A 25936-nucleotide genomic window follows, 5' to 3' on the forward strand; every position below is an offset into this window, starting at 1 on the left:
CTGTAGTGATTTCGAAAGGCCTCGGGGGGTTAGTCATGGGTTTCATTTCATTGTCCTTGATTCTAACCGTGACTAGCCAATTTATGAGTCTCTAATTTAATTATGACCGTTTACCAATTAGCATATTCCTTGATGAAAAGTGTCCCGGGAGCTAGAATCGTCTGCCATGGCTGTCAGGGTCCGTGACCGACACACTGAGTGTGACGAAACGTGCCGTGTGTGACCAACCATACTTATACAAGACCAAAAGGTGAATATCTCATGACTGCTGACTGGCTATCTGTTGCTCCAACTATTATTTTATGTCGTCACCGTATTGCTAACGTCTCAGATTATGATCCAGATACATGTCCAATCTAAGCGCTTCCAAACTCTCTCATTAGCCAGAACTTCATTTCACGGAATAGAAACGATGGTTTCGAGGGGTCAGGTTGGAACGGTTGGAACTGAAGAGCCTGTTCATTGGCTAGAAACCCCTGTGGATGGCCGTCACCAAACCCACATTACCCACAACGAACGCCATCAGACCCGCTAGCGCCCAATCAGCACAACAAAGACGAAATGATGCAGAATGAGACTTGGCATTTTAATTTGCCGGAGCACTATAGTGTTAGACTTCCTATAGATACCCCACCCCGAAATTTGCTTGAGTCTATTTCTTACCCCGTCTGAGTCCAGTCCTGAACATGCCAAAAGGATCCTCTAAATTCAAGGCGCTCTTGAATCTTCTAAGTCGACGGGAACAACTCTACTGGCACTCCGCGACATCAATACTTCTTCAACACTTCAAACACAATCACCTAGGATGGAAGAAGCCGATCCGTGTATGGACTTGTATCAAGTCCCTTCTTTTGTTGGAAGAGAGGAGGAACTGGGGGAGATTGATCGTGCCGTGGATGGCAATAAAAACACAATGGGGTCAGCGGTAGTGATCCTAGGTATGGGCGGTTTGGGAAAGACGCAACTCGTTCACGAATACTGCCGACGCTCTTTGGAATCCGGCAAATTCCAAGCCACTTTTTGGCTCGATGCCTCTAGCCGGGAGTCTCTGCTGAGCAGCTACGAGAAAATCGCATCTCGAATGACCCTTCCTGGAACCAGTTCCGAACAGGCAGAATTAGTAGACCGAGTTAAAAATGAAATATCGGGACTGGATATTCCCTGGGTGGCGGTGTTGGACAATTTCGACTTCCCATCTCGCATTCCTGACATCGGAGCATTTATACCGATGGTACCTGCGCAACTTGGAACGGTCTTGGTAACAAGTCGCCATCGGGGTGTAACTTGCTCGAAAGGTACCACCATACTCCTGAACCAAATGACGCAACAAGAAGCTTTGGACCTGTTTTTCCAACGACTAGGCTATGAAAGAACCGAAGCCAGTCAAGCCCAGGCGATTACCATTCTTGGCCGATTCGGGTCCTTGCCCTTGGCTATAGAGCAAACAACCACCTTTATCAAAACTCGACAACTTTATCTCGCCACCTTCTTAGACCAATACAAAACATTCTCCAGAGATGAGATGTGGACGTCTGTCCCATCTTGGTGGTGGGATCGAAACACGCACCAAAGGGCAGGCTCAAATGTATACTTCAGTGTTCGGACAACTTTCGAACTTTCACTCCAGGAGACAGAGAAGGTCGTTAGTGGCTGTGAAGATATTTTGTCATTTTTTGCATTTTTTCACTCGTCCAAGCTTTCCGACGAGATGGGAGTCGCGGCGGTTGACGCTGCAGATGGTCAAATGGAGCATCTTTCATGGGCGCAAAGTTGTCTGACAGATGGTCTTTGGGACTCCAGCAAATTTCGTGACATGTTGTACTCGTTGCGTGCAATCTCCCTCGTGCAGGAATTCGAGGATAGCTCCGGTTTCGTGTGTTTATCTCTTCATCCAGTGATCAGAGAATGGCTTCAAATGAGACTTGGGGCGTCCCGGCGAAGTATGTTTCTCAAAGCGGCGATTGACGCCCTCACTGCCCTACTCCGGAAACAATTCAAAAATATGGATGTTTTGCCATTTAGTCGCCGGCAGTGGCTACTAGCTCATATTGAAACCCTCATTGAACACACGAACGAAACAATCTCACAAGAATTGAGTTACGATTCAGTTGACACAATGCTGATGTTCGCCGCTTTCCTTGTCAAATTTGAGCGATATGAGCTTGCTGAGAGACTTTATTGCCAGGCATTAGCGGCAGCCCGGGAAGAAAACCATGAACCGTCTTATTCCAATCCCAGAGTGGCCTACATATATGACCAGCTTGGTGGTTGCTTTTTCGATCAGGTGAAATATCCCGAAGCTCGAGATATGTTTCTTCAAGCGATCAAAACAAAAACATCCACTCAGGGCAAAAACGATCCTTCAGTCTTGAAATCCATGAAACAGCTTGGCACAGTCTACCGAAGGATGGGACTACACGCAGCAAGCGCGAGGCTGTTGGAGTATGTGGTCAAAAGAATGTGGGAACTCAACGGATCCAACGACACCCAGTACCTACAAGCAGCAAGCAATTTGGCCGCCTTGTATTTTGATCAAGGTCACTTCCAGAAGGCGATGGAACTTGTACAGCAAATACTGAATGCAAAATTGGAGAACTGGGGAGAATGTAACTCGACATGCGCCACGATGCGGTCTCTTGCACTCATCAAGCTGGAAATTGGAGACGACATCGAGGCGGAGAGCCTTCTTTTACGTGCGTTATTTGGACAGGAAAGGTTTCTGGGGCCAATGCATGCCAGTACGCTTTACACTGTGGATTTGCTCGAGAATCTGTATGTGAGATTGAAGAACGAGGAGGGCGCAAAGAAGATGCGGGCCAAGTCTCAAGGGGAAGTAGGCTCAGGCATTCTTCGATCTTCGAGATATGGCACCATTGAAATTTGAAGACTTTTTAGTAAGACATGGTCACCCTTTCCCAAGTCAGTTGATAGATCCAGGTTCTTTGCTTGTTGCTTTTGCTTTCAATGTATGGATCATACATGAGACTGGAGATCTTGTTGAAGTTATTGGAACAAAAAATTTCTTCCGTTTATCTCAGGACCTACTTTGACACAAGTTCTGACCTTTGACTACCTTATTTTTCCACTCAAACTAAGATTTTGAGAAAGTCTGCCATTCGCAGACTCTGCCTTCTGCTCCTCTTGAGAAACAGATATACCATTGATACAGATTGGCTCAAGGGAGATAACTCGAGGAATCTACCGCGCTCTACGGTCATTCCTATGTGCCCATGGCAGAAACGGCGTTAGGAGTTGATATCAAATGGTTTCTCATTGTTGCGGATAAAATGATTTCGTTTCCCCATGCAACGCAGTCAGCATTTTCCAGTTACAGTGATGTTATAGCTGTGGATCCATAGCAGAGGCTTCTGTCCCAAGGAACATAACATTTATTACAGCATATACTGGCTGTTGAATGAAAAAAAGTCAATGTTGTAACCCAGAAGTATATATTCACGTGACTGTTCTTATCGTAGAAATTTTCGGCGATAAGAAGAACCTGCCCGCATCTACAGAGGGGCAGAGCAGATTCGATTTTGAATAATACTCGTTTTGCGTTGTATGAAATCGTTCTAACTCATTGTAAATGGTGAATTGATTCCACCTGACTTTTAACCTGTTATTTGATACCGAAACCAGATGCTGGATACATATATCACTTTGATCCGGTAGAAACCAGCACATAAAACGGCAATATCTCTTCTAGCAAGAGAAAATACACAATGTCTGCCTCTCAAGCCCTGCAAGCTCGCAATGAGGTCACCGCCAGGCTCTACGCTGACCCCCACAATCCCCACCACCACCTTGAGCGAGGCCTCATCTACCAAAAGCTAGGCTTCCCAGACCTAGCCTCCGCAGACGCGTACCGCGCATTGGCCCTACTGGAGTCCGTTATTGACCCAGATGAGTGTGAATTCCACGCCAAGCGGAAATTAGACCCCTCCAAGGTCGAACAGTCGAATGAGTCCGACTCCGAGTCCGATGAAGAAGACAATACAGTCCCCATCACCCAAGAAGAATACGACGCAATCATAGACAAGGTCTACACCCTCCTAGTCTGCAGTCTAGTCAACTGCGGCTGCTACCGCGATGCCTTTGAATTCGGCGTCCGCGGTCTAGCCCTGCTCCAAACCAACACCTCCGCAACAAAAATTCTAAACGAACAAATGAACCGCATCAAAGAGATCTACAAATCCCGCACCAGCACAGAAACAGACCTAGATCTCTCCTCCATCGACTCAAGCAAACTTCCCAGCCAAGGCTTCGCCCGCAGAATCCTCTACCCCTGGAACGAGCACGAGCCAGATCGCCGCTCCCCAGAAACCTTGCAGCTCTTAAACTCGCGACTGGCCACAATCGCCCCAAAATGCGAAGTCCGCGCCGTCGCCCTCCCAGTCCTGCACGCAACCGCAGACGAAAACATGGATGTCTCCGTACAACTGGGCCTCTTCGCCAAAGAGGACATCGCCCCAGATGAGATCATCCTGCGCGAATCATCCCTGCTGACAGCGACGAACCGCCTGCACGACGATCTCTGCGACGCATGCAACGCGCCGCTGCCGGATCTCTCAGCCAAAAGCCCGCCCGTCGCCTGCGAAGGCGACTGCGTGGATATCATCTTCTGCAGCCAGGAGTGCCATGACACCGCACAGGAGGTGTACCACGGGGCGATCTGTGGACTGGAGGATGGGCTGGATTCTATCGGAAAGGATATTGCTGATCCGACGGATAAGGCTGATTACCTGTACCTGCTTTTGGTGGGGCGAGCGATTGCGATGTCTGCGACGCAGGAGAAGCACGCGCTGGAGCTGCCTGAGGTGAAGTATATCTGGGGTGATTTCCACGATTTCGATATCGAGGGGACGGAGACAAGTGCGGAAGCAACGCTGCCGTTTTCGTTCCAGCTGAATGTGCTCCAGCCGGAGAGGATTCTCGATGAAATGGGTCTTGATCCGTATGTGGAGCTGTGTCGGTTTGATACGTGGGTGTTGAATACGCTGTATGCGAAGTTCCGGGGTACGGCGTCCGGCAGACTTAGTACTTGGGACGGTGGGCCGGAGTTGTGTGCTGTGCATCCGTTGTGGTGTTTGGCAAACCACTCGTGTGATCCCAATGTGACGTGGGAGTGGAGTAGTGAGATTAATTTCCGGGCGAGACGGGATGATGAGACGGCTGTTTGGTCTAGGGAGGGGGAGGTCAGGGAGTTGAGGCCTGGAGGCATTAAGAAAGATCAGGAAATTCTGAATCATTATTGCGACATTGGGTTGCCGGTAGTTAAGAGAAGAGAGTGGGCTTCTGGCGCTTTGGGAGGCACTTGTTTGTGTGATCGGTGTGTTTGGGAAGCTGGGGAGATTTAAGGTTGGTATGGCCTGTATATAGATGTTTATAGAGAGTATCTTTTGACAACATAATATGTTTTGGATGGCTTGGACAAAATGAAAGCGTAGAAGTACACCATATGAAATTGCTAATGATTCCCTATATTCCGAATTCCAGGCACCGTCAAACAACAGCCTCATATTTTCGCTCCAAAACTGCACTATTTCATTATCAACAGTTCGAGATTTTGACTGTTCAACTCCGCGATTAAAATATCACATCACAGTAATTTATCTACGACGAGGTGGTGTCCGGGAGGAGCTTCGACCCCGTGATTCGTCCCGACGCTTAGGAGGTGGCGAGCGAGAGTCCGAAACATCGCGTCTCCGACGGGGGGCAGGCGACACAGACTCAGAGGTCCGCTTTGCTCCCCGAGACGCAGGCTCGCGACGAGGAGGCGTGACAGATCGTGACATAGATCTGGTGTAGCTGCGGTTCCGGCGTGGGCTTTGGCCGCGACGGGGTGGTGTGATAGACCGAGAAACCGAGCGGCGGCGATAGGGGCTGCGACTACGACTCGGGCTCCGCGAGTCGTAGGAGCGAGAACGGGAACGGGCTCGGCGTTTGGCAGGAGTGCGAGAAACCGAGCGGGAGCGAGCACGTCCTGCGGGAGTCCGGGATCGGCTGTAAGATACGTCACGACGGCGGCGGACTGGGGACCGAGATCGGGAGGGAGTGTAGCTCCGGCTCCGGGAGGATGGGGTGAGTGAGCGGGTGTAGGAACGACCACGGCCCCTGGAAGGAGACCGGGAATATGATGGAGACCGGGAGCGGCGAGAGTGTGGGGATCCGGTACATGTAGAGCACATGGAGCGGGATCGATCGGATGGAGTGCGTGACAAACTTCGAGAAGCCCGTGCCTGCAGGGCTGGCGGTGCGGGGCGAGGCGCGTTCTTGAGTTGCTCGCGCATGTCTTCTGTTAATACACCCATACCGATACTGGTGAAGTAGTTGACGGAGAACCTGGTGTGCCGGGGGTTCTCTGTTGGGAAAAGACCCTCGAAGCTGGGGCGGAGGATCTCATCTCTGAAGCGGGCCTGCAGGCCGGGCAGACCGAGGTTCTCTGCAAGGTTCTGGAAGAGGATCTTGATAAAGATACGACTGCTAGAAGTGGTCTCCTCTTCGTTGAGGTGGATGACGGACAGGACGTGCCAGCCAATGGCATCATTGCTAATCAAATGGCCGAAGAATTGAGCGATGTTGCGGAGTTTGTTGGTTTCATAACGATGGATGGTGTCATAATATTTGGCGAAAGCAGCCTCGAACAGGTCGGACCAAAGACGGTTGATCTTGGCAAATCGTTCTCCGATCAAACCGTAGAACTTGGAGTATGTCCGTTCTTGGGAACAACATTCAATAATCATGGACGGAAGTTCGTGCTCCAACCCGGCCGGCAGGTTGATCTTCATCAGTTTGTGACAGCATTCTTCGAAATCAATGCTGGACATGATCGTGAGATAGATGGTTCGTCGAAGGTTGACTAGATCAGTGTTACTCTGATCCTTAATATCCATCTGGACTTCTTCGGTGTCCGACTCTTCTTCCTCGCTCTCATCTGAACCATCCTCGCCATCCTCGTCGCTATCTTCACCTAAGATTTCAGCCTTCAACTTCTTGTAGGCTTCCTCATGTTCTTCCCATTCTGGGTCAAACTTGAAGATATTCAAGGTGTCCTGGGTCTCGAAATCATCGTCCAATCCAGCGCGGTGGGTGATCTGATCTTCCTCTTCCACAAGATCCAATTCTTCCTTGATAGCTGGGTTGTTCTTGTAGCGATCCTTGCGCACCTGGAAGAGCACTTCGATCATATATTGCACACGCTTGTCAATATCGGCCTCGTGTAGGATGTTTCGGAATTGGTCGAACACGGCGAGTGCGATCGGGGCGTTCATTTCCTCCAAATGCTGACCAACTTCTCGGGTGAGTCCCACAGCGATTTCAACGCTGTCGTCCGTTGGCTTATGCAATAGAAGCAAGAGGATCTGAGCTGCCAGCATCTCATGGGCAACTTGCTGGTTGCAAAGGTGTGCGATAAATGTCGTAGAGGAGATGCAAACTGCCTTGTCGTTTCGCTTGAACGCTTTGCGGAATTGAACAATCAATCTGGAAAGCAATAAATCGCCGACTTGTGGGAGTTTGGTATTGACGATTGCTGCCATCGTCGCGTAAATCGGAGTGAAGGGCAAACTGGCCGCCTGCGCCTTCATGATCGACCGACAGAACAAGCCTCGACCCCTCACCAAGTTTTCCCCAAAGAGTTCCGGCACAATATACTTGATGTTAGAAACATTGACCTTGTTGATCAGACCGTTAATCGACTTCTTCAAAGCTTCCCATGCCATGCGCTGGTACTCTTTGCTGGTCTTATCCGTGATCTGCGCTTGTAACGCACGGAGTCTAGCCGGGGGAATGTAAGTACCACCAGATCGCATGTTGAGCAATTTTTCGTATTCCGCCTTGGCCGAGGCTTGCTTTTGTTCCTCGGTCATCGGTTTGCGCGCTGCTTCGCGCTTTTCGTGTTCGCGAAGGCGCTCAGCGAGTTGCCGCTCCCTTTCATCGAGGTCGCCAGTTGAGGCACTTGGGCCATCTCTGGTGGAATCTCCGGGAGGCGAACGGCGACGGTTCGGGGAGGGAGAACGAGAGGGAGGAGAGCGTTTCCGAGAGGCTGCGGCTGGTGAAAACGACGCGCCCGGGGGAGGCGTGGGCACGCGCACCGCAGACTGAAGAACATCCGAATCGGACATTTTCAATGAATACAGAAACCTCCAAAAAGGACTTGAGTGCACCGGAGGGTGGTTGCGAATCTCGACCGGATTGAAGTTGTAAGAAGATTCAAGGATCCAGAAGGAGAAAGCTCTAGCAGCACGTGACCGTGGACCCAGAGGCCAACTAGCAACGGAAGCTCCTGAGATTCTTAGTAGTTCTGTCAACAGGATTCATCGACGCTCTTTCAATTTCGCTTTAATTGCTCTTACTATTCACTCTTTATCAGAATGGTGAATTGATTCAATTCCATTAAATGTGGTATATCTGGCTAATTTTGCTGTAGCTCGGCCAACTCGTGGGATCCGTCATGCTCTTGGTCGCAACCGCGGTTTTCCTCTACTACACCGCGTGGACTTTATTGATGGTATGCTATGCTAATTGATGGTTAATGTGGCCTTTGCTGATATCCACTACTCAGCCCTTCGTTGACCCCGGCCACCCTCTCCACGACATCTTCCCTCCCCGTGTTTGGGCCATCCGCATCCCTGTTATCCTCACACTCTTGGGTTCTGCCGTGGTCGGCACTTTTATTGGCATTGTGATGATCAACAGCAACAAGAAGAAGGCAGCTAAGGCTAAGGCCGCAGCCAAGAAGAAGACCTAAGCGATCGACGATATTATATCAGGAGGAGAGGGCGACCTCTGACAGCACTGTGTACCACGAGCCATTTTCAGCCTTGCGGCTATCAAAACTCCATCTCAGTTAATTAATTTCGTTCTGTTGAGCGTCTATACCCTTTATACCGTTGTGATTTGCGTACCGGTACCCTTGATGTTGAGTATCGTTGAGAACAATACTTCCTAAGCGGAGGACTGTGGGGTATCCAACGCATACCAGGCCACGTAGTTTCGGCAATCAAACCAAGCCTATGTTTCCCGAATCTTGTGGCCAATGATATTCATATCGCATTTTGCCTTCACGCCTGTTCGGAACCATCGTCATGGCCATACCACGCGAAAGACCCGTGACCTCGGCTCAACCAACGATGACGCTTCCCAGCCACGCCTCAACGGTGAACCAACTTTATTGACCAAAACAAACAAGGAATGACTAGGAATGACACATGGTTTGGACACGGTCCTTTATGAAAGCAAGGAGTAACAGAGTAATATCAAGGAACAAAAATTATAAGGGAAGATAATGAAGATACTGAGAGACCATGGAAATGGGTTCTTCATTTGGGCCATCACGGGGTCTAGAAGATGACTAAGCCGGGGCTTATCGTGGTTTGCACTGTTTGCCTTTCCCCTCATATGCAGAGACAAAGCACAAGGGCTATTGTAGAGTCTGGATTGGAGAAAAGAAAGAAAGAAAAGGTTAGAAAGAATGTCCGAGAATTAGTTATGTTCGATCATGCTTCCAATCAGAATGACTATGTCAGAGGATTAGAATCCATTTTCTGACTCAGAAACAAATTACCCCCCTAAATGAAATACTTCTAGCCTACATAGGCAACCCCGTACCTGACTGGTGACCCCGGAGTCAGCTCCCCCCCCCTCTTCTTATCGCGAAACCATAACATCATTCTTCTTCTTTGACTCATCTTCTCTCAACTTATTCAACTTGCTTCTATAGATGCAAGTCATTTTGGATTACTTTTATTACACAGCTTGAATCTCATCAAGCTGTTGTGTCATCTCTATCATTCTTATCAAAGCTTCCCCGCGGGTCTAGAGTGATCTCCGCTCTAGATACGCCATAGGTGGTATTTGCTTCCTCATCCTCAGGTTTGGATATTTGTGTATCCAGGTATGCATGGACATGAACAAAGATGTTTGATCATAACTGATCTTTAGAGAAAGACCCCTTAGTGCTATCCTTCCCCCAAGGTCCCAGCTAGGATCCCTAGAGCGATCCTGCATACCCGTTCTCAGACCAAACCAAGGTCCTGAGAGCGGTATCGTCTTTTTGCCTCTCTATCGCCTCTTCTCCGAGGCCTAATCTTTTGAATGCCCCCGGCAGCACCTGACGATCTCATCCGCCAGCACAGCCGGTCTCTTGAAGACGAGAGTTCCTGGGTTCCGGAACCCCGAGCCATTCCAGAGCATGAACCAAGTGGGAAGAGCAAAAAGAAGAAAGCCAAGAAGAATAAGGCAGCCAAGGCAGCGGCAGAATCTCCACCGGATGAGTATGTGCCCACCGGTGATTGCCGTTCCGATGAATGCGCGCCGTTAACGTCTGATTACATGGATAGCATCCCGGAATCCTCTCCGCCCCAGGTGGAGCCATCATTCCCAGTACCAGAACCCCCTAAGCTTGAATATGAACCTGAACCTGAACCTGAACCTGAGCATGAGCATGAGCATGAACCTGAGCCTGAACCCGAACCCGAACCCCAACAAGAACCTGTTGAACATGTAATCCCACCTATCACGTCACCTGCGCTCGACGCGTTTGATTCGCTCGATGAACCTGCAGGTGACGATCTTGCTACCCGCACCGATACGTGGGCACAATCGGTGCCTTATGGGAAGAGTCCTCCCACCGATCTCATAGATGGGGATATTCCTAATGCTTCGCCCCTGAACTTCCCTACTATTCAAGGAAGAGGCGGTTTCATGCACCCCTCCTCCGCATCACCTCAGACTCGAACCTTACCATCTAGCTATGGCAATGGCTATGGTCATGGATATCGAAGCAGCATGCAGTCGAGACAACAGTCTGTGGATAGGCGGAAGAGTCATTCCTATGGAAGCCCAATGAGCAATCAAGCTCCCCTGCCTCATCTTCCTCAGGCTCACTTCTTCGGAGCCCCAGAGATCGACATCCTTCCAAACCAGAATCGATCACTCACCGACAGAAATTACACTTTCTGCAGCTTTGATACATTGCCCAGCTTATCACCCAAAGCCTCGCGGACGGGAATGAACGTCTTGCTGGTCGGAACAGATGGTGCATTGGATATCATCGCTATCGAAGATCGTCGAACCAGGCTAGTGGGACAAATCACCGGGCTCAACGGCCGTGTGACAGAAGCTAGAATTTTGTCCGGTCACTCCTCAAGTGATCCATTCGTATCATCTAGACCCCATGTTGCGGTCATAGTCCACGGCCCAATGCCCCCATCTGAGGAGGAAGGCCGTATCTCGTCCGCAACATCAGACGCCAACGAGATTGCTCCCTCTGTAATCCGAGGTCACTCCAATGATAAGCGTGGACGAGATGAAACCCACTTCTACCAAACTCGCGTTGAAGTTTACTCTTTCCGGACTGGTGAACATATTTCAACCTTATTCACAAGCAAGCCTGTCCCATCTCTGGAAAATCTTCCAGGTCTCCCGTCATTTGCACCCCCAGCTGTCGGCAGTTTGAAACTATTCATATCGGGGGCGTACATCATTCTGGCCTCAGGTGTGAGTGGTGAGGTCTATGTTTATCGACATGCTCTGTCGCGCGAGGGAAATCCTTACCAGTGCCTAGGTAAGACCTGGACTGGGGTTCAATCAAAAGAAACCCGTCGGTACTCGACTTCTTCAAGCTCGACTACAGACCCAGAAGGGGCTCGCTCAGACTCCCCTCACCGTGCTTCTGCCCTAGAAAGGCCGATCTTGGCTGTCCAGGGAAGATGGCTAGCATTTGCCCCTCCATCCTCGTCTTACCGAGGCTCGATCCAGGGGTCTATCCCTGCAAGTTTGATTCACGGAAAAGTTCCAGGAATCGACACTCGCAGTCCTCCCACCGTGCCTTCAGTGTCGTGTGCGACTGATGTAGGCGAAGGTGAAAGTTTTTTCGACAAGATGGCTAGAGGCGTTGCCCAAGAGCTTGTCAGGGGTGCTCGCTGGATGGGCGACCAAGGCATGCAGGCATGGAACAATTATTGGAATGCTCAGCAAGCAGGTGGTACATCTCCACGCCGGGCGCCCCCGGGTCCGGATCCCCAAACGCAAGGATACGGGCTGTTCCCGCCGACACACGGTCATGATACACAGGCCTCGGCCACTGAACCTGATACTGTCTCCATCATCGACTTGAAGCGATTCGAGGACGGCACGGATATCCGAAATGTCCTTACCCACCCCGTGTCAACGTTCCAGGTACCCAACGGATGCAGCTTCTTATCGCTTTCCCCAAATGGCTTGATGCTCTTCACAGCCAGTAAGAAGGGTGATGTCCAGTATGTGTGGGATCTGATGCAACTCAAACATTGCCGATCCATGGCTTTTATGGCCGATGACCAAACTGGTCAAAATCCCAATGTGCGCCAAGTTGCCAGATACGCACGCTTGACTACTTCCAGCATTGTTGATGTGATTTGGACTGCACCAACGGGTGATCGACTGGCTGTCATTACACGCAAGGGTACTATTCACGTTTTCGATCTGCCCCGAAGTGCTTTCCAGTGGCCTCCCTTCCGCCGGGGAAAGGCTACTAAAGCTAGGCCACCACCGACTGACTCCATGTCGGATGACATGGCCAGTCAAACTGCTGGTGGCAATCCACTATCAGCAGCGATGAAGTTGGTAGGTGGTAAGACGCAGCCCTTCTTTTCTGCTGTGCGAGGTCGGGTTCCGTCCACGGGTGCTGCCTTCCCTAATATGAGCGGATTTGCGCTCCCATCTGCTGCTAGCGTGAAGAGCGGAAAGGTTGTTGCTGCCGGCCTGAGTAAGTCCATGGGTGCCGCCACAGGTACTGTCAACACCCTACGCCACGTGGGCGAGAACCGCCTGCATTTGCCTGGACTCGCTCGAGACCCTGCTCCTTCTCGAGTAACATGGATTTGCAACAAGGGAATGATCTTCCTTGGTGTTGTAGATGGCGGGTTCTTCAAACTCTACCGTCTCAAGCGCGCTGCCGTGTCTGGTCACAAGAACCGCCAACCTCACTCCGTTGTCGGTGGAAAGGAATCTCAGATCAAGCTACCAACCAACCTGCAAAGTCCCTGTGGACCCGCTCCCATGTCTGCCTTTGACCCAGACCTTGCAATCCACGCTACCATCTCACTACCATCTGCCAACTCTCAACCCAGTACCCGAGCCCTCTGCCAACCCCTCTCGCAAGCCGAAATCGAGACAAACACCCCCTACCAACCATTTCACACCGACCAACGGGTAGGCTTGAGCGTGTTCACCGCCGGCAGCGGGGGAAGCGAGCCAAGCGGGCAATGGGTCTTTGGCAACGATATCCCCATGACGAAAGTCCATCTCCGGTCATTCAACAGCAGCATTGATGACCATGTCGACGAGGTCGAGCACGCCGCTATACACGGCAACTCGCTTGGTGCAGGCGGGGATATCGAAAATCTCATTACTCTCGGCAATAGCACGGGTAACGTGGAAGAAGTCGTTATCACAACCCGTCGAAAGAAGAGACACTCGACTCCTCTCAAAGCCGATGATGGCTTCTTCGAAGACGACTGCGAGGTTCTCGACTTCGCCCGAGACCGCGTTTGATCTTCGTCCGTTCTTTACTTTTCCATTTGTTCACTCTGATTAGATGTGCTTTCGGCAATGGAGCTCAATACTTTTTTTTTTCTTCTTTCTTTCTTTCTTTCTTTTCGCGAACGTAATAAACACCTAACATATGCATAAAGCCATTCCTTTGTTGGGTGGTTTTCTCGGCTTCATTTTCCTGCTTAAACGCTTGATATCGTTCACAAACTCAAATACCCAAATACCCAAATACCCCCTGGTTCAGCCCCGTTTGGCGTTTCGATAGATGGTTTTGATTTTTCGTTTAGGTGTGGGCTTCAACATGAGATATGTCCTAGTTTAGAATTCAATACACTCGCTAAGAAATTGACAGCTGCAAAGCACCAACAAACTACATTTGCTTACACATCCCGTCTACAAAGTCTGGCGACATGTCATATTCAGGTATGATTTCTTGGCCTTACTTACTGTCCCTCTTTCTACCTGTCCTTTTTGGCTATAAATTGAACTTGGGACCTCCTTCATCCTTTCCTTCTATAACAAACTGCGCAAGTAGCTGTTATTGGAAGGAAGTGCAATTAGGGTTCACGTTGTAAAGCTTTAATGGACCGAACTATATCCTTGCATTGGAAAGTAACATTAATCCAACCTTGGACTTCTATCAACAGATTATCCAACGCTAATATGCATCACTCGTCACTATCCTGAAGAACAGCAGCACTCGGTTTTCGAGTACTACTAAACAAAACACTCGCATCGAGCAATTCAAAATCCGAATCGTCATCAAAATCGTCATCCAGAAAGTCCAGATTCGACCTCTTCGGTTCTGGATCCGGAGACAATAGCGAAAAGACCTCCCCGCCAGCAGGGAGTACAGGTTGTTTCACTGGAGCATGCTTGGAAGTCGCTTTGGAAGGTGTTTTCAAATGCTTGCAACTGACCTTTACTTTCTCGGCCGGTGGTTCGAACCAAAGACTATTTTTGTCTGAAATCGGCGGTTCACGGGCAAGAATTTCCTTGTATCGACTATCACAGGCAGGGTCGGCCTCGTCCATCTTTTTCAATGCAGCTATCATGCGCCGCGTGTGAGATCCATGTTTCACTTTATTTGTAGGTCTGGGCACGAGCTGCAGGTGTGGGAACGCGTCATTTCGAGGGAATCGAATGAACTGCGGAGACGTGGCTCCGACATTCTGGTAGTTTTTCTCTAGATCCCTTTGTGCGCTCGAGCTGAGAACTACATCCTCGATGGGTGGGATGTCCACGGGTTCAGGTGTGGGGGTTCGAGCGCGCTTTTGGGAAGTAAAATTTTTTGGAGTAGGGTTTTTGGGAGCAGCTTTCCTCTTAGGTTTGTCGCCGTCCAAAGTCGAAGCTTTCGTAAAGCCTGTCTCCACGCCATCGGGCATGTGGAAGACTTTGGGGGGTCGCTTTGGCGCTCGACCCTTGCGTTTCGGCTCAGGAAGTTCTTGCTGTGAGTTCTCTGGAGGAATCTCGATTTGTCGTTTGTCAGGCACCGGACGAATTCCCGCGGGCAAGATGCGGGCGGAACGATCGTCGTGGAATGTGAACCGGGAGCCACTGGCGATCATTTGTTGCATCTTTTCATAGTTGTCTTTGGCTTTGACGTAGGAATCTTCTTCTTTACCTTTCATCAACAACAATGTGATGTTACCGGCTCTCTTACGACCCGTTCGACCCATGCGCTGCAGCATACGAATTGGCGATGCTGAGGAGTCGTAGCACACAATGAGATCCACTTCTCCAATATCCAATCCTTCCTCGCCAATCGAGGTAGCAACGATCGTGTTGTATGTGCCTTTCTTGAATTGATCAATTATCCGCAGTTGGGTTTTCTGGTCCATGCCCTCGGAGCCCTTGGCACTTGATTGACCGACGAAGACATGGGGCCGAATCATAGGTCCGTATCTTTTGAGCACTCTCGTGACCTCTTCGGCGCTGTCACGGAAATGAACGAAGATCATGACACGGGTTGCTGGCTCGGCCATGCCATCGGCCGTCTCCTTTCCTTCGCCTCTGTCCATGAAATGGTTCAGGATTACTGACTTCAAATATTCCAATTTAGGATGACCAATGAATTCCGGGTTTTTGCTCCAAGGTTCAAGATGGCCCATTAGTTTCTTGAAACTTTCATCCTGCACAACTTGCTTTTGATATTTGCCACCTCCACCCTTTTGTCCCTCGCCGCCAGACTTCCAATGGCTGACGTGTTTATAAAATGGCACAATGCCATGATACTTAAGCAAATCGATGGCGTGGGCCAAGCTAGCAAGGACGCTGAAAATGGCGTTGACTTTGCCCTTAAGACCAAAATGGGCATTTCGCCCAGCATCGGATAGCATCCATTGCTGCCTCGCTCTTGTGAGACCGTATGCAGTGAGTCCCATTGGGTCACGTCCCCAATAAGCATTGAGGGTGTGCAGTTGATCAAGCAGGGGCTTCAAAGCCGTAGACATGAGATCCATACAGAAAATCATTTCATCTGTGTTCTCGAATGTTTCGATTTCAATATTGCGATCATGTACATACTCACGAATGTCAATCGAGTTTTCTGTGCGAATCTCAACTCGCGCTATATCCAGACCATCGATAACTGCCTGCACCGATTCGACCGTCGAGCCCGGAGTAGCTGTGAGGGCGAGAACACGGAAGCTGTTATTGTAACGTCGAAGAAATTTGACTACTTCCACGTATGCATATGCACCCGTCGCGCGATGAGCTTCATCAACGACCAGCAAGACAATCCGCTTTGGGTCAGCAATTCCGGTCTTTAAATCGTTGATCAGAGTCTGAGGAGTCATGAAGAAAACTCGCTTCGATTTCCACTCTTCGGCACGAATACCGGGTGAAGCACCTCCCGTCAGCATGGTTGACGCTGAGCGCGGTATTCCGGCGATATCCAAACATGCCGATACTTGCTGGGAGACCAGGGGTTTTGTAGGCGCTACGAATATAATTTGCGAGTCTTCCGTCCAGCGAAACCAGTTGAGCATGATCGTAGCTGCGATGAAGGTCTTTCCCAGACCAGTTGGCAAGGCCACGAGCAAGTTATGAAACAGGCCTGCTTGGGTTATGTTGAACTGATAATCTCTCGTTTTGCCCAAATTTGTGGGAAAAATCCATGTGCCCATAGCCTCCTTCACAAGTTTGTGTTGGGTCGGCGGTTCATCCTTCTGTGGGGGTCCCCAGTCTTGTTGGCGTACCGAGGGTTCGGGGTCTGCAGCAATCATGCCGTACAAGGTGCTTTGCCGTAAATTTTGTTGACGGATTGGAGCTCTGGTTTGGCTGAAATGTGGGGCGACGGGTTCAAACGTTCGTGGTCGTGCTACCGGTGACAATGCTGGTGAGGAATCAAATGCACCGTCGGGTATTTCATCCAAATCAAACGGAACATCTGCTGTGTTGGGCATGTTTGTCGTTTGCTGGGGAGCAGATCTCATCTGAGCCATATTCGAAAAGCCTTGGGCTTGGAAACTTGCTCGGTTTGTTTTCTCTTCCTCAAAGGAATTCAAGGAAGCCGCAATAGCAGCGCTGAACCCCTCATCATCATCATCATCATCATGGACCAAATTCTGTGCCTCCCTTCCACTATGTTGTACTGAGTGCTGATCAAATTTCGGTGGGGGTGGTTTCGCACTAGGCTTCTGCCATCGTGGACCTCTTATTCGTTCTGGACTCGAGGAGGGCTGTGTGAGTTGTGTGACAAACATTTCATTCTCGATATGAGCATTTCTCAACACACAGCTCTTGTTATTGGAACGGCCGTGGTGTTCCTCAAAGTCGATAGGTGAGTCCCGACGCCGAGATGGTAAATCATCATCTTCCATATCTGAAAACGAATCGACCGAGGAACCGTCGCCTTGATCTCCCCGCTTATGTTCAACGCGACGGCGCTTTGGGGGATGGGTGGAGGGCCCATCCTGGCTTGAGGGAACTACGAAGTCGTCATCATCAAAATAATCCGACTCCGAATCTGTCGACATCGCCATAGTTGATCAGCAATGACATGATGCCATGCAGTTAATCGCGTCGCGTCGCGTAATCAGGTGACCTCAATGTTTGCCGGGTTTGCATCTGAAGTATACATCTCGACGGAGTACTCCGTAGTTTCTACGTATATTTTTACACAGTTGTGTATCTCAAATCTAATCTTGATTGAACAAGCTTCTTAATCGTACTCAATCTTAAAATTTCTGACAGCTTGGAAAAAGCGTTAAGGTATGTCTGTATATATGCCTCTCGTGCCAGGACTGATCTGCGAAGGTGTATAGCGGCCAGCGATCAAATGCATTCTTTGTACCCAGACATTAATATACATAGATTGATATAAAAGATTCCCTAATAAGCAAAGTACAGGGACCCTCAGGCATTGATACTAGAGATCAAATGTATCTGACCCCTGGCCGCTAACACCTCCGTACGTTTCTAAGCCGGACCCCTGTCGTTCGTTATAAAATGTCGCCTTGCCCCTGTCTAAAGCCAAAATTTATCCCCGGTTTTATTAAGCTTGCGATGTTTCGTCTACATGGTCGGCCGCTTAGGCATCTTTTTTCCCTGCGATCTGCCTCCTTCAGACGGCTTTTCACTCCATCAGATAGCCAACCGCCCGATCCAAACGACAAGTTGGAAGAAGAATCGCTTCCAGAATATCTTCAGGATCGATTTTATCCTGTAAAAATCGGTGAAACGTTCCAGACTAGGTACCAAGTCATTGGAAAACTAGGATTTGGTGTCTGTTCAACGGTGTGGCTATGCAAGGATCTCACGTATGTTCTCTTGATGCTCCGCACAATTGAATCAAGAATTGACATTGTGCAGACAGCACAAGTATGCCACTTTGAAGGTCTTTGGGCGCGACTTGCTTGAAGGAAAAAGAAGACTCGAACTCTACGATCGCATTAACGCGGCTAATACCTCCCATGCTGGCGCCATGCTTGTTCGCACAGCGCTTGATAACTTTCAGATCGCCAATGCGAAAGGGCGTTATCAGGTTATTGTGCACCAGCCTCTAGGCATAAGGCTATATGACCTCAGACATCGGTTTGTTGACAAAATACTACCCGAAGGAGCAGTGAAAATGACTTTGATCCATCTTCTACTCGCTCTTGACTACCTACATACAGAAGCTGGCATCATCCATACTGGTATGATAGGAACCTACGTATCTTTCGCAGCTTACTCGTCCTTCCTAACGCGCTCTTAGACATACAGGAAAAGAACGTCATGCTCGGTATTGAGGATGAGTTAATATTGGCAGAGTTTGAGGAAGGAGAGAAATCCAATCCTAGTCTCCAGAAAGTCGTTGGAAATCGGGTGATTTATGCATCTCGCAAACTCAATAGAACAAACGACTATGGCCGACCTGTTTTATGTGACTTTGGCCAAGCTCGTTTTGGATCTGCCCGTTACGATGGTGACATTCAACCATATAGATACCGAGCTCCAGAAATTTTGCTACGTACGACTTGGGATGAAAAAGTTGATATATGGAATCTAGCGATTATCGTAAGTGGGCCGCTTAATCCATTTCTCAACAATGCAACTAACTTCTCCAGACATGGGACATTTTCCAACAGGACCAACTGTTCTACGCTAAAGATTCGAATAATAAAGACTCGAGTGCTCATCATATCGCTGAGATAATTGCAATTCTTGGGCCGCCACCTAGAGAAATGCTACAGAACAACGACTATGCTACACAATTCTTTGATTTAGAGGGTACGCTCTCTCTCATATTCTACACGTCCTGTCACTAATCAGTCAATTCAAGGCAATTGGAAGGGAGCGGCTCCCATTCCATCAACTACCTTGGAGCAGAAGGAGGGAATTTTGCAAGGTAAACCGCAACAGCTCTTTCTTGTCTTCATGCGCAAAATGCTTCAGTGGCGGCCAGCGGAAAGAAGTTCTGCTAGAGAGTTGTTAGCGGATGAATGGCTATGCTCACCATAATTGAATATGACCGTGAACTGTCGGGGATACGAGCAATCCAACAATAGATCAGTGGACCCAGAATTATCTCCACTCAGCAATCTAGAATCAAGGCATGCAAGTCCGAACAGCTAAAGCCATGAGCCGCTGATGAAAACAAAATTACCGCGGTTGAAGCCAAAAGCTGATTGATCTCCACTTAACCAGAACATTGAGCGGAAATGATCCTATCTTGAACTGTGAGGTAGATTAGCCTGGGCTTGGTCTTGTGCTCGAAATCAGCTAAGAGATAACCGCAGAGACCTATGGGTTACATACCGTTGCCAGCCCAAAAAAGAGAACTCGAAATGTAAGAATTTGAAATGTATCTAAAAACTGCCGTCCAGCAGTTCAGGGTGCTGCGCAGTCTGGAGGGCAATATCATACCGACATTTGAAGGTCTGGGACGACCTGATTTTATTGGTGTCTTACCCGCTATTAGACGCTCACAGCCCCTATGGTGGGCTTTTGTGAAAAGAAAGTGCGTCAGAAGGCTTGAGTGTTTTGGACTTGATCACGGCTCAGTATCTCGGCAGACAAAATCCCCGCCATGTCGATGATGTACCTGTCTGCATTTTATGTTTACACCACCACAAAAAAAAAGTCCAATGGTCCTTTTTTTAAGGCCTATTCGAAATGCCTCATGAGTTTGGTGGTTTAGGTGTTGCCTGTTAAAGTAGAAATTATCGTTGAAAGGCTCTTGGTATTCCAGACCATTTCAAACCCGAATCATGTATGTTGTATAATAGTACCAAACAATTAATATTATTGATTTTGTGATTATGTCAAATATAGATAGTTTCTAACTCCTATAAAAACCCCCTGCAGCAAATAAGACACCCAGTTGGTTTAGACAGCATGAAAAGATTGCCGGGGTTGAAACAGAGGGATGACCTAACACGGGTCACGAGGAGATTCATCCAAGCCCTACCCCGGTATAAAGTCTCACATGAACTTGATCAGTTTTTGTTTTCTCTAAATTCTTCATTTGTCAATGATCAACATGTGGAATGTGAGAACAAGCGTGAAATCATCACCCTGTCGAGATCAGCGGTCGTGCCTACGTGACCGATAAAATCTGCTATACATCGGGCTACAGGGCTGCGAGAATAGATAAAGACGCGAATAAGGGGTACTTTTATCTATTTTTTCTCCAAATATACAACAATATTTCACAAGTACGAAACGGGACCGCAAATACCATGGCCTCAGCTCACTATGGACTGACACGGGCAGTGCTGAGCCTCATCCTGCTCTTCCACCCTGTGCTTGCATTGCAAGGAACAAGCACACTTGTACCGCAGGCATCTGTTTCGGTACCAACATCTTCAACCGCCTCAGCGTCAATGTCAACGCTAGCGGCGGCAGCCTGCAACGGCCGCTCCGAGTACTGCACGCGATCCTATTCAAACATTACATTCGTAGGATCGCACGACTCAGCATTCGTCGGGCCTCTGCCCCAGCAGAACCAAAACATCAATATCAAAGCCCAACTTGACATGGGGATCCGATATCTGCAGGTTCAAACCCATCATTCCATTATCGACAAGAATACCTTAGAACTATGCCACACATCATGCTTCCTGGAAGATGCAGGAACGCTCAAATCATTCTTGACAACCATCAAAAAATGGCTAGATGCAAATCCCAACGAGGTCGTCACCCTCCTCCTAACGAACGGCGACTCGGTATCAATCACCGAGTTCGGCGATACTTTTACCAGCAGTGGGATCGTCTCTTACGCTTATAACCCTTCTGCAAGCCCACTGTCAATCGCCGACTGGCCGACACTAGGCGATTTAATCTCGATTGGAAAGCGACTAATCGTGTTCTTGGGTACGATCCTCCAAAACTCAACCTGAAACCGGAGTATAACACTGACTCAAACAGACTACGGTGCCAACACCAAACAAGTAAATTACATCCATGATGAGTTCGCCTACTACTTTGAAACAGCATACGACGTCATAGATGCCTCTTTCTCAAGCTGTAGTATTGATCGACCCTCTGGCGCCTCTGCTACAGGTCGCATGGGTCTGGTTAATCATTTCCTGGACATTGATATCCTCGGTGTGAAGGTTCCAGCTAGGGATAAGGCGGCAAGAACTAATGCTGCGACGGGGGTGGGCAGTATTGGTGCCCAGGCGAGTTTGTGCGCGGGGTTATATGGGCGTGCGCCGAATTTAATTTTAGCGGATTTTGTGGATAAGGGGGAGGTGATTAAGGCACAGAATAATTTGAATGGGTTTTAGAGATCGGGCGGTCTGGGGGTTTGTTGTAGTTTATATCTGTAGGTTTAGGGAAATAACCGGATGGTATTAGCAATCCCCTAGATATAGGTGACACCTGTAGTTCGCGAAATGATCTCTACTCTAAATAAACATTCTTTGATAATTTGATAATTTGCTAGAAAGATGCCCCGAAAGTTATAAACGTATGACTTATTCGACTAGAATTCGTTTATAAAAGAAGAAGAACTAGAAGTCGAGAGATGTTTCGCCAGCATGACGAAAGGCTATCTACGTTGTGTCATATCAACCCGTGTACCTAGAGTGCGCTGCCTTTAGCGTTCCACTCTTCACTGAATATGTATTTTATCGTCTGAGCCCTGGCTAGAGTTACAAAAGACTAGCAAATTATAGTTGGGACTTCTGTTTGGTCATATGATATACCAATGTATAATGTACAGAATGCTAATAGAGTAGACACAATGAAACCCCCCGCAGAGCCACCCTAGCAGATTTGTTCGATAATGATGGTCGTTTTGCAGAGCTTGGGGTCAAGGGAATTGATGTATAATCGATTGGCTCTGATCGGGGGTCCGGGACGTTGACTTCAGTCGAGTCAGCAGTTTGTTGAAAGTGGAGGGTCCATAATGAAGGTCAAGGTTCAAATGGTTGAAGATTTCGATTCCGACTCGTTCACCAGGGCATTGATGCTGCGCAACTGATTCTGAATCGATTCCAAGCATTTTACCATGTCGGTGAGTATTTTCGCGATGAGAATGAGATCATTGTGGTGGGTGGGATCATCCGTTGATCTAGCTTCATCGATTGTGTCCAATCGATTGTGAATCAATTGGGTGAGCTGCTCCCGGAATGAGGTGTTGGTCGGGGTGTTGAGTGTCAAGCACTCCTCAAGATGCCTCTGGAATGCGGTGTTGATTGTCTTGTCGATCATATTCTCAATCGATTCATAATCGGTTGCTGATTGAGTTTTGCTGGGTTTGGGGATCAAGAACCAGAATATCTTCTTTATCCACTCCGCGAATAGAGGTTGAATTGGGTTTAGTTGCGGAGCAAAGTAGGTGTGTATGCTGCTCCACCCTGACATTTCGGGCAATCGATTGTTAATCGAATCTTGATGCAGAAATTTTGGGACTTTGGCAAGGTCAATTGTGATGCCAATCGTTGGATTGATGAATTGAATATGAAAGGTCCGGGCAGGGTCCAGGGATTCTTTTTCTGTCTAGAGCTAGCACGTTATTACAGGGAAGGTGGGCTGGCCCCCGAGCGTACTTTCCTTTCTTAGAATGTATGTAAGGTACATACGTAGGTAACGGATGAGAGTATTGTGTTTCTTCTTCCTCTTCCATCTTTGCACTTCTTCAGACCCACATCACCCGGAAGCGATTCAATATCGATTATTACAAATGAACACACCACGATCTACCCCCGTTTTCCTTAGCGAGTGTGCCGCATACCTGCGTTATCTCCAACACGTCCCATCGGGGGCCCTCAGCCTTCCTAGGTATGAGGAGGGGAGTACACTTTCACAAATATGAAACCTGATGAATGATCGTTTGTTAACCAATATATAGAGCCTGCAGGGTCTTGTCGTCTACCATGGCGAGGTTTTCTGCCGAATTGGTGGCTGCGAGAAAAGCAAGGTCAGTGAATCGAAATCTTAGTACCAACATAACTGATTCCTAATCGATTTACTATAGAACGCCTTTTCCGCAACAAATAACCTCCGCGCTCACCTGGAGCGCCACGGCAGGGCCGTTGCGCCCACTCCCGCGGGCCGCCTCACGCAATCAGACAAGGATGACGTGATGGCCTGGTATGAGAGCCTGTTTGAGGAGGATGAAGAGGATGAGGATGAGGATGAGGATGAGGATGAGGATGAGGATGAGGATGAGGATGAGGATGAGGATGAGGATGAGGATGAGGATGAGGATGAGGATGAGGATGAGGATGAGGATGAGGATGAGGATGAGGATGAGGATGAGGATGAGGATGAGGATGAGGATGAGGATGAGGATGAGGATGAGGATGAGGATGAGGATGAGGATGAGGATGAGGATGAGGATGAGGATGAGGATGAGGATGAGGATGAGGATGAGGATGAGGATGAGGATGAGGATGAGGATGAGGATGAGGATGAGGATGAGGATGAGGATGAGGACGAGGATGAGGATGAGGATGAGGACGAGGATGAGTAGAGTAGGACAACATAGTTTTGCAGATATTTTTGTGTACACAATAATATGGCCCTGAAGTCAGTTTTACAAACTAAACGCCTCGATAGACCTTGATACAATTGCTCAGATACGCTCAGTATCTCTCCCATGCCATACTTCTCAGGCATCCATTTCACTGACTCTCTCGCTTCACTCTCTCTCCATAATTCCCACATCCACTAGGCATCACACTAACATTCCAATAACTTCATTCTCATCGACGACTAACTGTACTCATTGGGGAGCCCTTGGTGTCATGATATACACATGAGAATCTACGATTGGAGTATGTTGGAAAGAGGCAGTCTGATTTTCTTGAAGCAGGGATATACCGGACAGCGAGATGGAAGTAGAAATCCATGAAGAACCAGAGATAGGGTGGGCTACCATACCATTAAGTATTGCAGTCTCTATCCGAAAGGCAAAACAAAACAGTTTCTTGATGATATTAGGGTTTGGTGCTTATGGAATCATGTAAGTCACTCGTGGACACTTTCTAGTGATCAGGATGACGTTTCGAAAAGTATAATCAGCACGTTTCTACATACCAACAGAGCAGTTGTTCTATTTCCTCACGATCTCAGCTTGCAACGCAAATCAGATATGCTCTCACGCCTAGTATTCACGGTCTTCACGGCAAGCATGGACGTGATTATGAAAATCCCCCGCCTTATTCCCAACGAAAGGCAGTCCCACAAGAACCGGCTCAATAGGAAACAATCCAACAATATACCAGGTCTATCGATTCTTGATCTTTCACCCGAGATCGTGGACGAGGTTCTCTCTTACCTCCCAGTCGTGTCGCAGGCTTGCCTAGTTCTAAGTTGCAAGAGACTGTACCTTCTGTTCGACTTTATTTTGAAAAATCCAACTTTCGAGTATCCTTATTCTAATGGGCTAGACATATCACTGGATCTTTCAAATCGAACTGAGCTCCTTATCGCTCTCGAATCTCAACGATGGAGGTACTGTGCTGCCTGTTTAAAGTTACACCCGTTAGGAGATTTTGATCAGACTTCTCTTGGATACGAGAATCCGATTCTCCGTGTCTGTCGATGGCCGGGTATCATCGTTCTATGTCCCTGCTTAAAGCTCAGAGCGAAGAGATTCGGTCATCAGGCCTCTCAATATGTTCTTACCTGGCACCGATGTAGTTATTCAAGTCTATCTGAAGGATTATTCTATGATTTGAAAATATCTCTATCAGTTCAAAAATTTGGTTTTTTTGTCTTCAATTTCCACTACTTGATTTATGTGGACTCGGCAAATTGCTACAGAGCTCGCAGCAGAATAATGCTATGTCCCCACAAAGATGCGCTTCGGCAGATCAAATCAAATGGTCGAGCTTGTGTCGGCTCAGCATTGATGGATTGCCCGCCATGCAGCATATTCGCCGACATACTACTATCCGATGATTGTGAAACATACGACATTCAATTCACAAGAGAATTCAATTTTGGCAGTTTCATGCGGACGAGACCTCCTTTCACTGATCGAACCGCGGATTATAATTGGAGACGGTATACCATCTTTTTTATATTGCTCACACAGTTGATATTGACTAACGTATTTAAAGGCGTAAACAGCCTTTTCTGGCCCCCTGGAATTGATTCTTTGCACTATGATAGCTTTTCACATTGCGATTGTTGCTAGGAATGTGAATGCTATCATATTGCTCAATTGGTTTGAATGCACGTTGTACACGAATCAGGCTTTCGACTGATGTGTACGTGAGTCTAAACCTCAAGGATTTTTTTTTGATCACTTTGACTCTCTCGATTATGTACGTATCTAGAAACAGAGACCTCTGATGAGGAGTAATGATGTTTGCTGGACTTGAGAATGAAATCGAGGTGTGGAGGTACCTGAGTCCTGATATATGATGTCTGAATTTTTAATTCCTAGATCACCAAGAGGCCTACAGACAAGGCACCCTAGCCCAAGCCCGCTCAAAAGTTATGGATTCGCAAGACT

The 25936-nt window shown here is 48.4% G+C and overlaps 10 protein-coding genes across 10 annotated transcripts; 7 read left to right on the top strand and 3 right to left on the bottom strand.

The window, feature by feature from the left end:
• Nucleotides 1–805: 805 nt before the first annotated feature.
• Nucleotides 806–2884, top strand: N7529_009430 (uncharacterized protein; the record flags this gene model as incomplete). The annotated part of the gene is made up of 1 exon (XM_057244957.1): nucleotides 806–2884. The coding sequence occupies one exon, from the start codon at nucleotides 806–808 to the stop codon at nucleotides 2882–2884; it is 2079 nt and encodes a 692-aa protein (XP_057093220.1).
• Nucleotides 2885–3722: 838 nt separating this feature from the next.
• Nucleotides 3723–5357, top strand: N7529_009431 (putative MYND domain protein; the record flags this gene model as incomplete). The annotated part of the gene is made up of 1 exon (XM_057244958.1): nucleotides 3723–5357. One exon carries the CDS (start codon nucleotides 3723–3725, stop codon nucleotides 5355–5357), a length of 1635 nt encoding a protein of 544 aa, XP_057093221.1.
• A 252-nt stretch (nucleotides 5358–5609) lies between these two features.
• N7529_009432 (pre-mRNA-splicing factor CWC22) lies at nucleotides 5610–8123 on the bottom strand (the record flags this gene model as incomplete). The annotated part of the gene is made up of 1 exon (XM_057244959.1): nucleotides 5610–8123. One exon carries the CDS (start codon nucleotides 8121–8123, stop codon nucleotides 5610–5612), a length of 2514 nt encoding a protein of 837 aa, XP_057093222.1.
• A 249-nt stretch (nucleotides 8124–8372) lies between these two features.
• Nucleotides 8373–8749, top strand: N7529_009433 (dolichol phosphate-mannose biosynthesis regulatory protein; the record flags this gene model as incomplete). Its single annotated transcript, XM_057244960.1, has 3 exons — nucleotides 8373–8375; nucleotides 8429–8509; nucleotides 8564–8749. The coding sequence occupies 3 exons, from the start codon at nucleotides 8373–8375 to the stop codon at nucleotides 8747–8749; spliced, it is 270 nt and encodes an 89-aa protein (XP_057093223.1).
• A 1346-nt stretch (nucleotides 8750–10095) lies between these two features.
• On the top strand, nucleotides 10096–13536 carry N7529_009434 (uncharacterized protein; the record flags this gene model as incomplete). Its single annotated transcript, XM_057244961.1, has 1 exon — nucleotides 10096–13536. The coding sequence occupies one exon, from the start codon at nucleotides 10096–10098 to the stop codon at nucleotides 13534–13536; it is 3441 nt and encodes a 1146-aa protein (XP_057093224.1).
• Nucleotides 13537–14204: 668 nt separating this feature from the next.
• mph1 (3'-5' DNA helicase) lies at nucleotides 14205–17522 on the bottom strand (the record flags this gene model as incomplete). Its single annotated transcript, XM_057244962.1, has 1 exon — nucleotides 14205–17522. The coding sequence occupies one exon, from the start codon at nucleotides 17520–17522 to the stop codon at nucleotides 14205–14207; it is 3318 nt and encodes a 1105-aa protein (XP_057093225.1).
• Nucleotides 17523–18045: 523 nt separating this feature from the next.
• Nucleotides 18046–19482, top strand: N7529_009436 (uncharacterized protein; the record flags this gene model as incomplete). The annotated part of the gene is made up of 5 exons (XM_057244963.1): nucleotides 18046–18299; nucleotides 18352–18677; nucleotides 18737–19038; nucleotides 19089–19251; nucleotides 19304–19482. 5 exons carry the CDS (start codon nucleotides 18046–18048, stop codon nucleotides 19480–19482), a joined length of 1224 nt encoding a protein of 407 aa, XP_057093226.1.
• A 1220-nt stretch (nucleotides 19483–20702) lies between these two features.
• On the top strand, nucleotides 20703–21752 carry N7529_009437 (uncharacterized protein; the record flags this gene model as incomplete). Its single annotated transcript, XM_057244964.1, has 2 exons — nucleotides 20703–21336; nucleotides 21391–21752. The coding sequence occupies 2 exons, from the start codon at nucleotides 20703–20705 to the stop codon at nucleotides 21750–21752; spliced, it is 996 nt and encodes a 331-aa protein (XP_057093227.1).
• A 637-nt stretch (nucleotides 21753–22389) lies between these two features.
• N7529_009438 (uncharacterized protein) lies at nucleotides 22390–22833 on the bottom strand (the record flags this gene model as incomplete). Its single annotated transcript, XM_057244965.1, has 1 exon — nucleotides 22390–22833. One exon carries the CDS (start codon nucleotides 22831–22833, stop codon nucleotides 22390–22392), a length of 444 nt encoding a protein of 147 aa, XP_057093228.1.
• A 319-nt stretch (nucleotides 22834–23152) lies between these two features.
• Nucleotides 23153–23944, top strand: N7529_009439 (uncharacterized protein; the record flags this gene model as incomplete). Its single annotated transcript, XM_057244966.1, has 3 exons — nucleotides 23153–23250; nucleotides 23323–23389; nucleotides 23447–23944. The coding sequence occupies 3 exons, from the start codon at nucleotides 23153–23155 to the stop codon at nucleotides 23942–23944; spliced, it is 663 nt and encodes a 220-aa protein (XP_057093229.1).
• Nucleotides 23945–25936: the final 1992 nt, after the last annotated feature.

This window comes from Penicillium soppii (assembly GCF_028829465.1).
Source record: "Penicillium soppii strain IBT 18220 chromosome Unknown utg000007l, whole genome shotgun sequence".
NCBI lineage: Eukaryota > Fungi > Ascomycota > Eurotiomycetes > Eurotiales > Aspergillaceae > Penicillium > Penicillium soppii.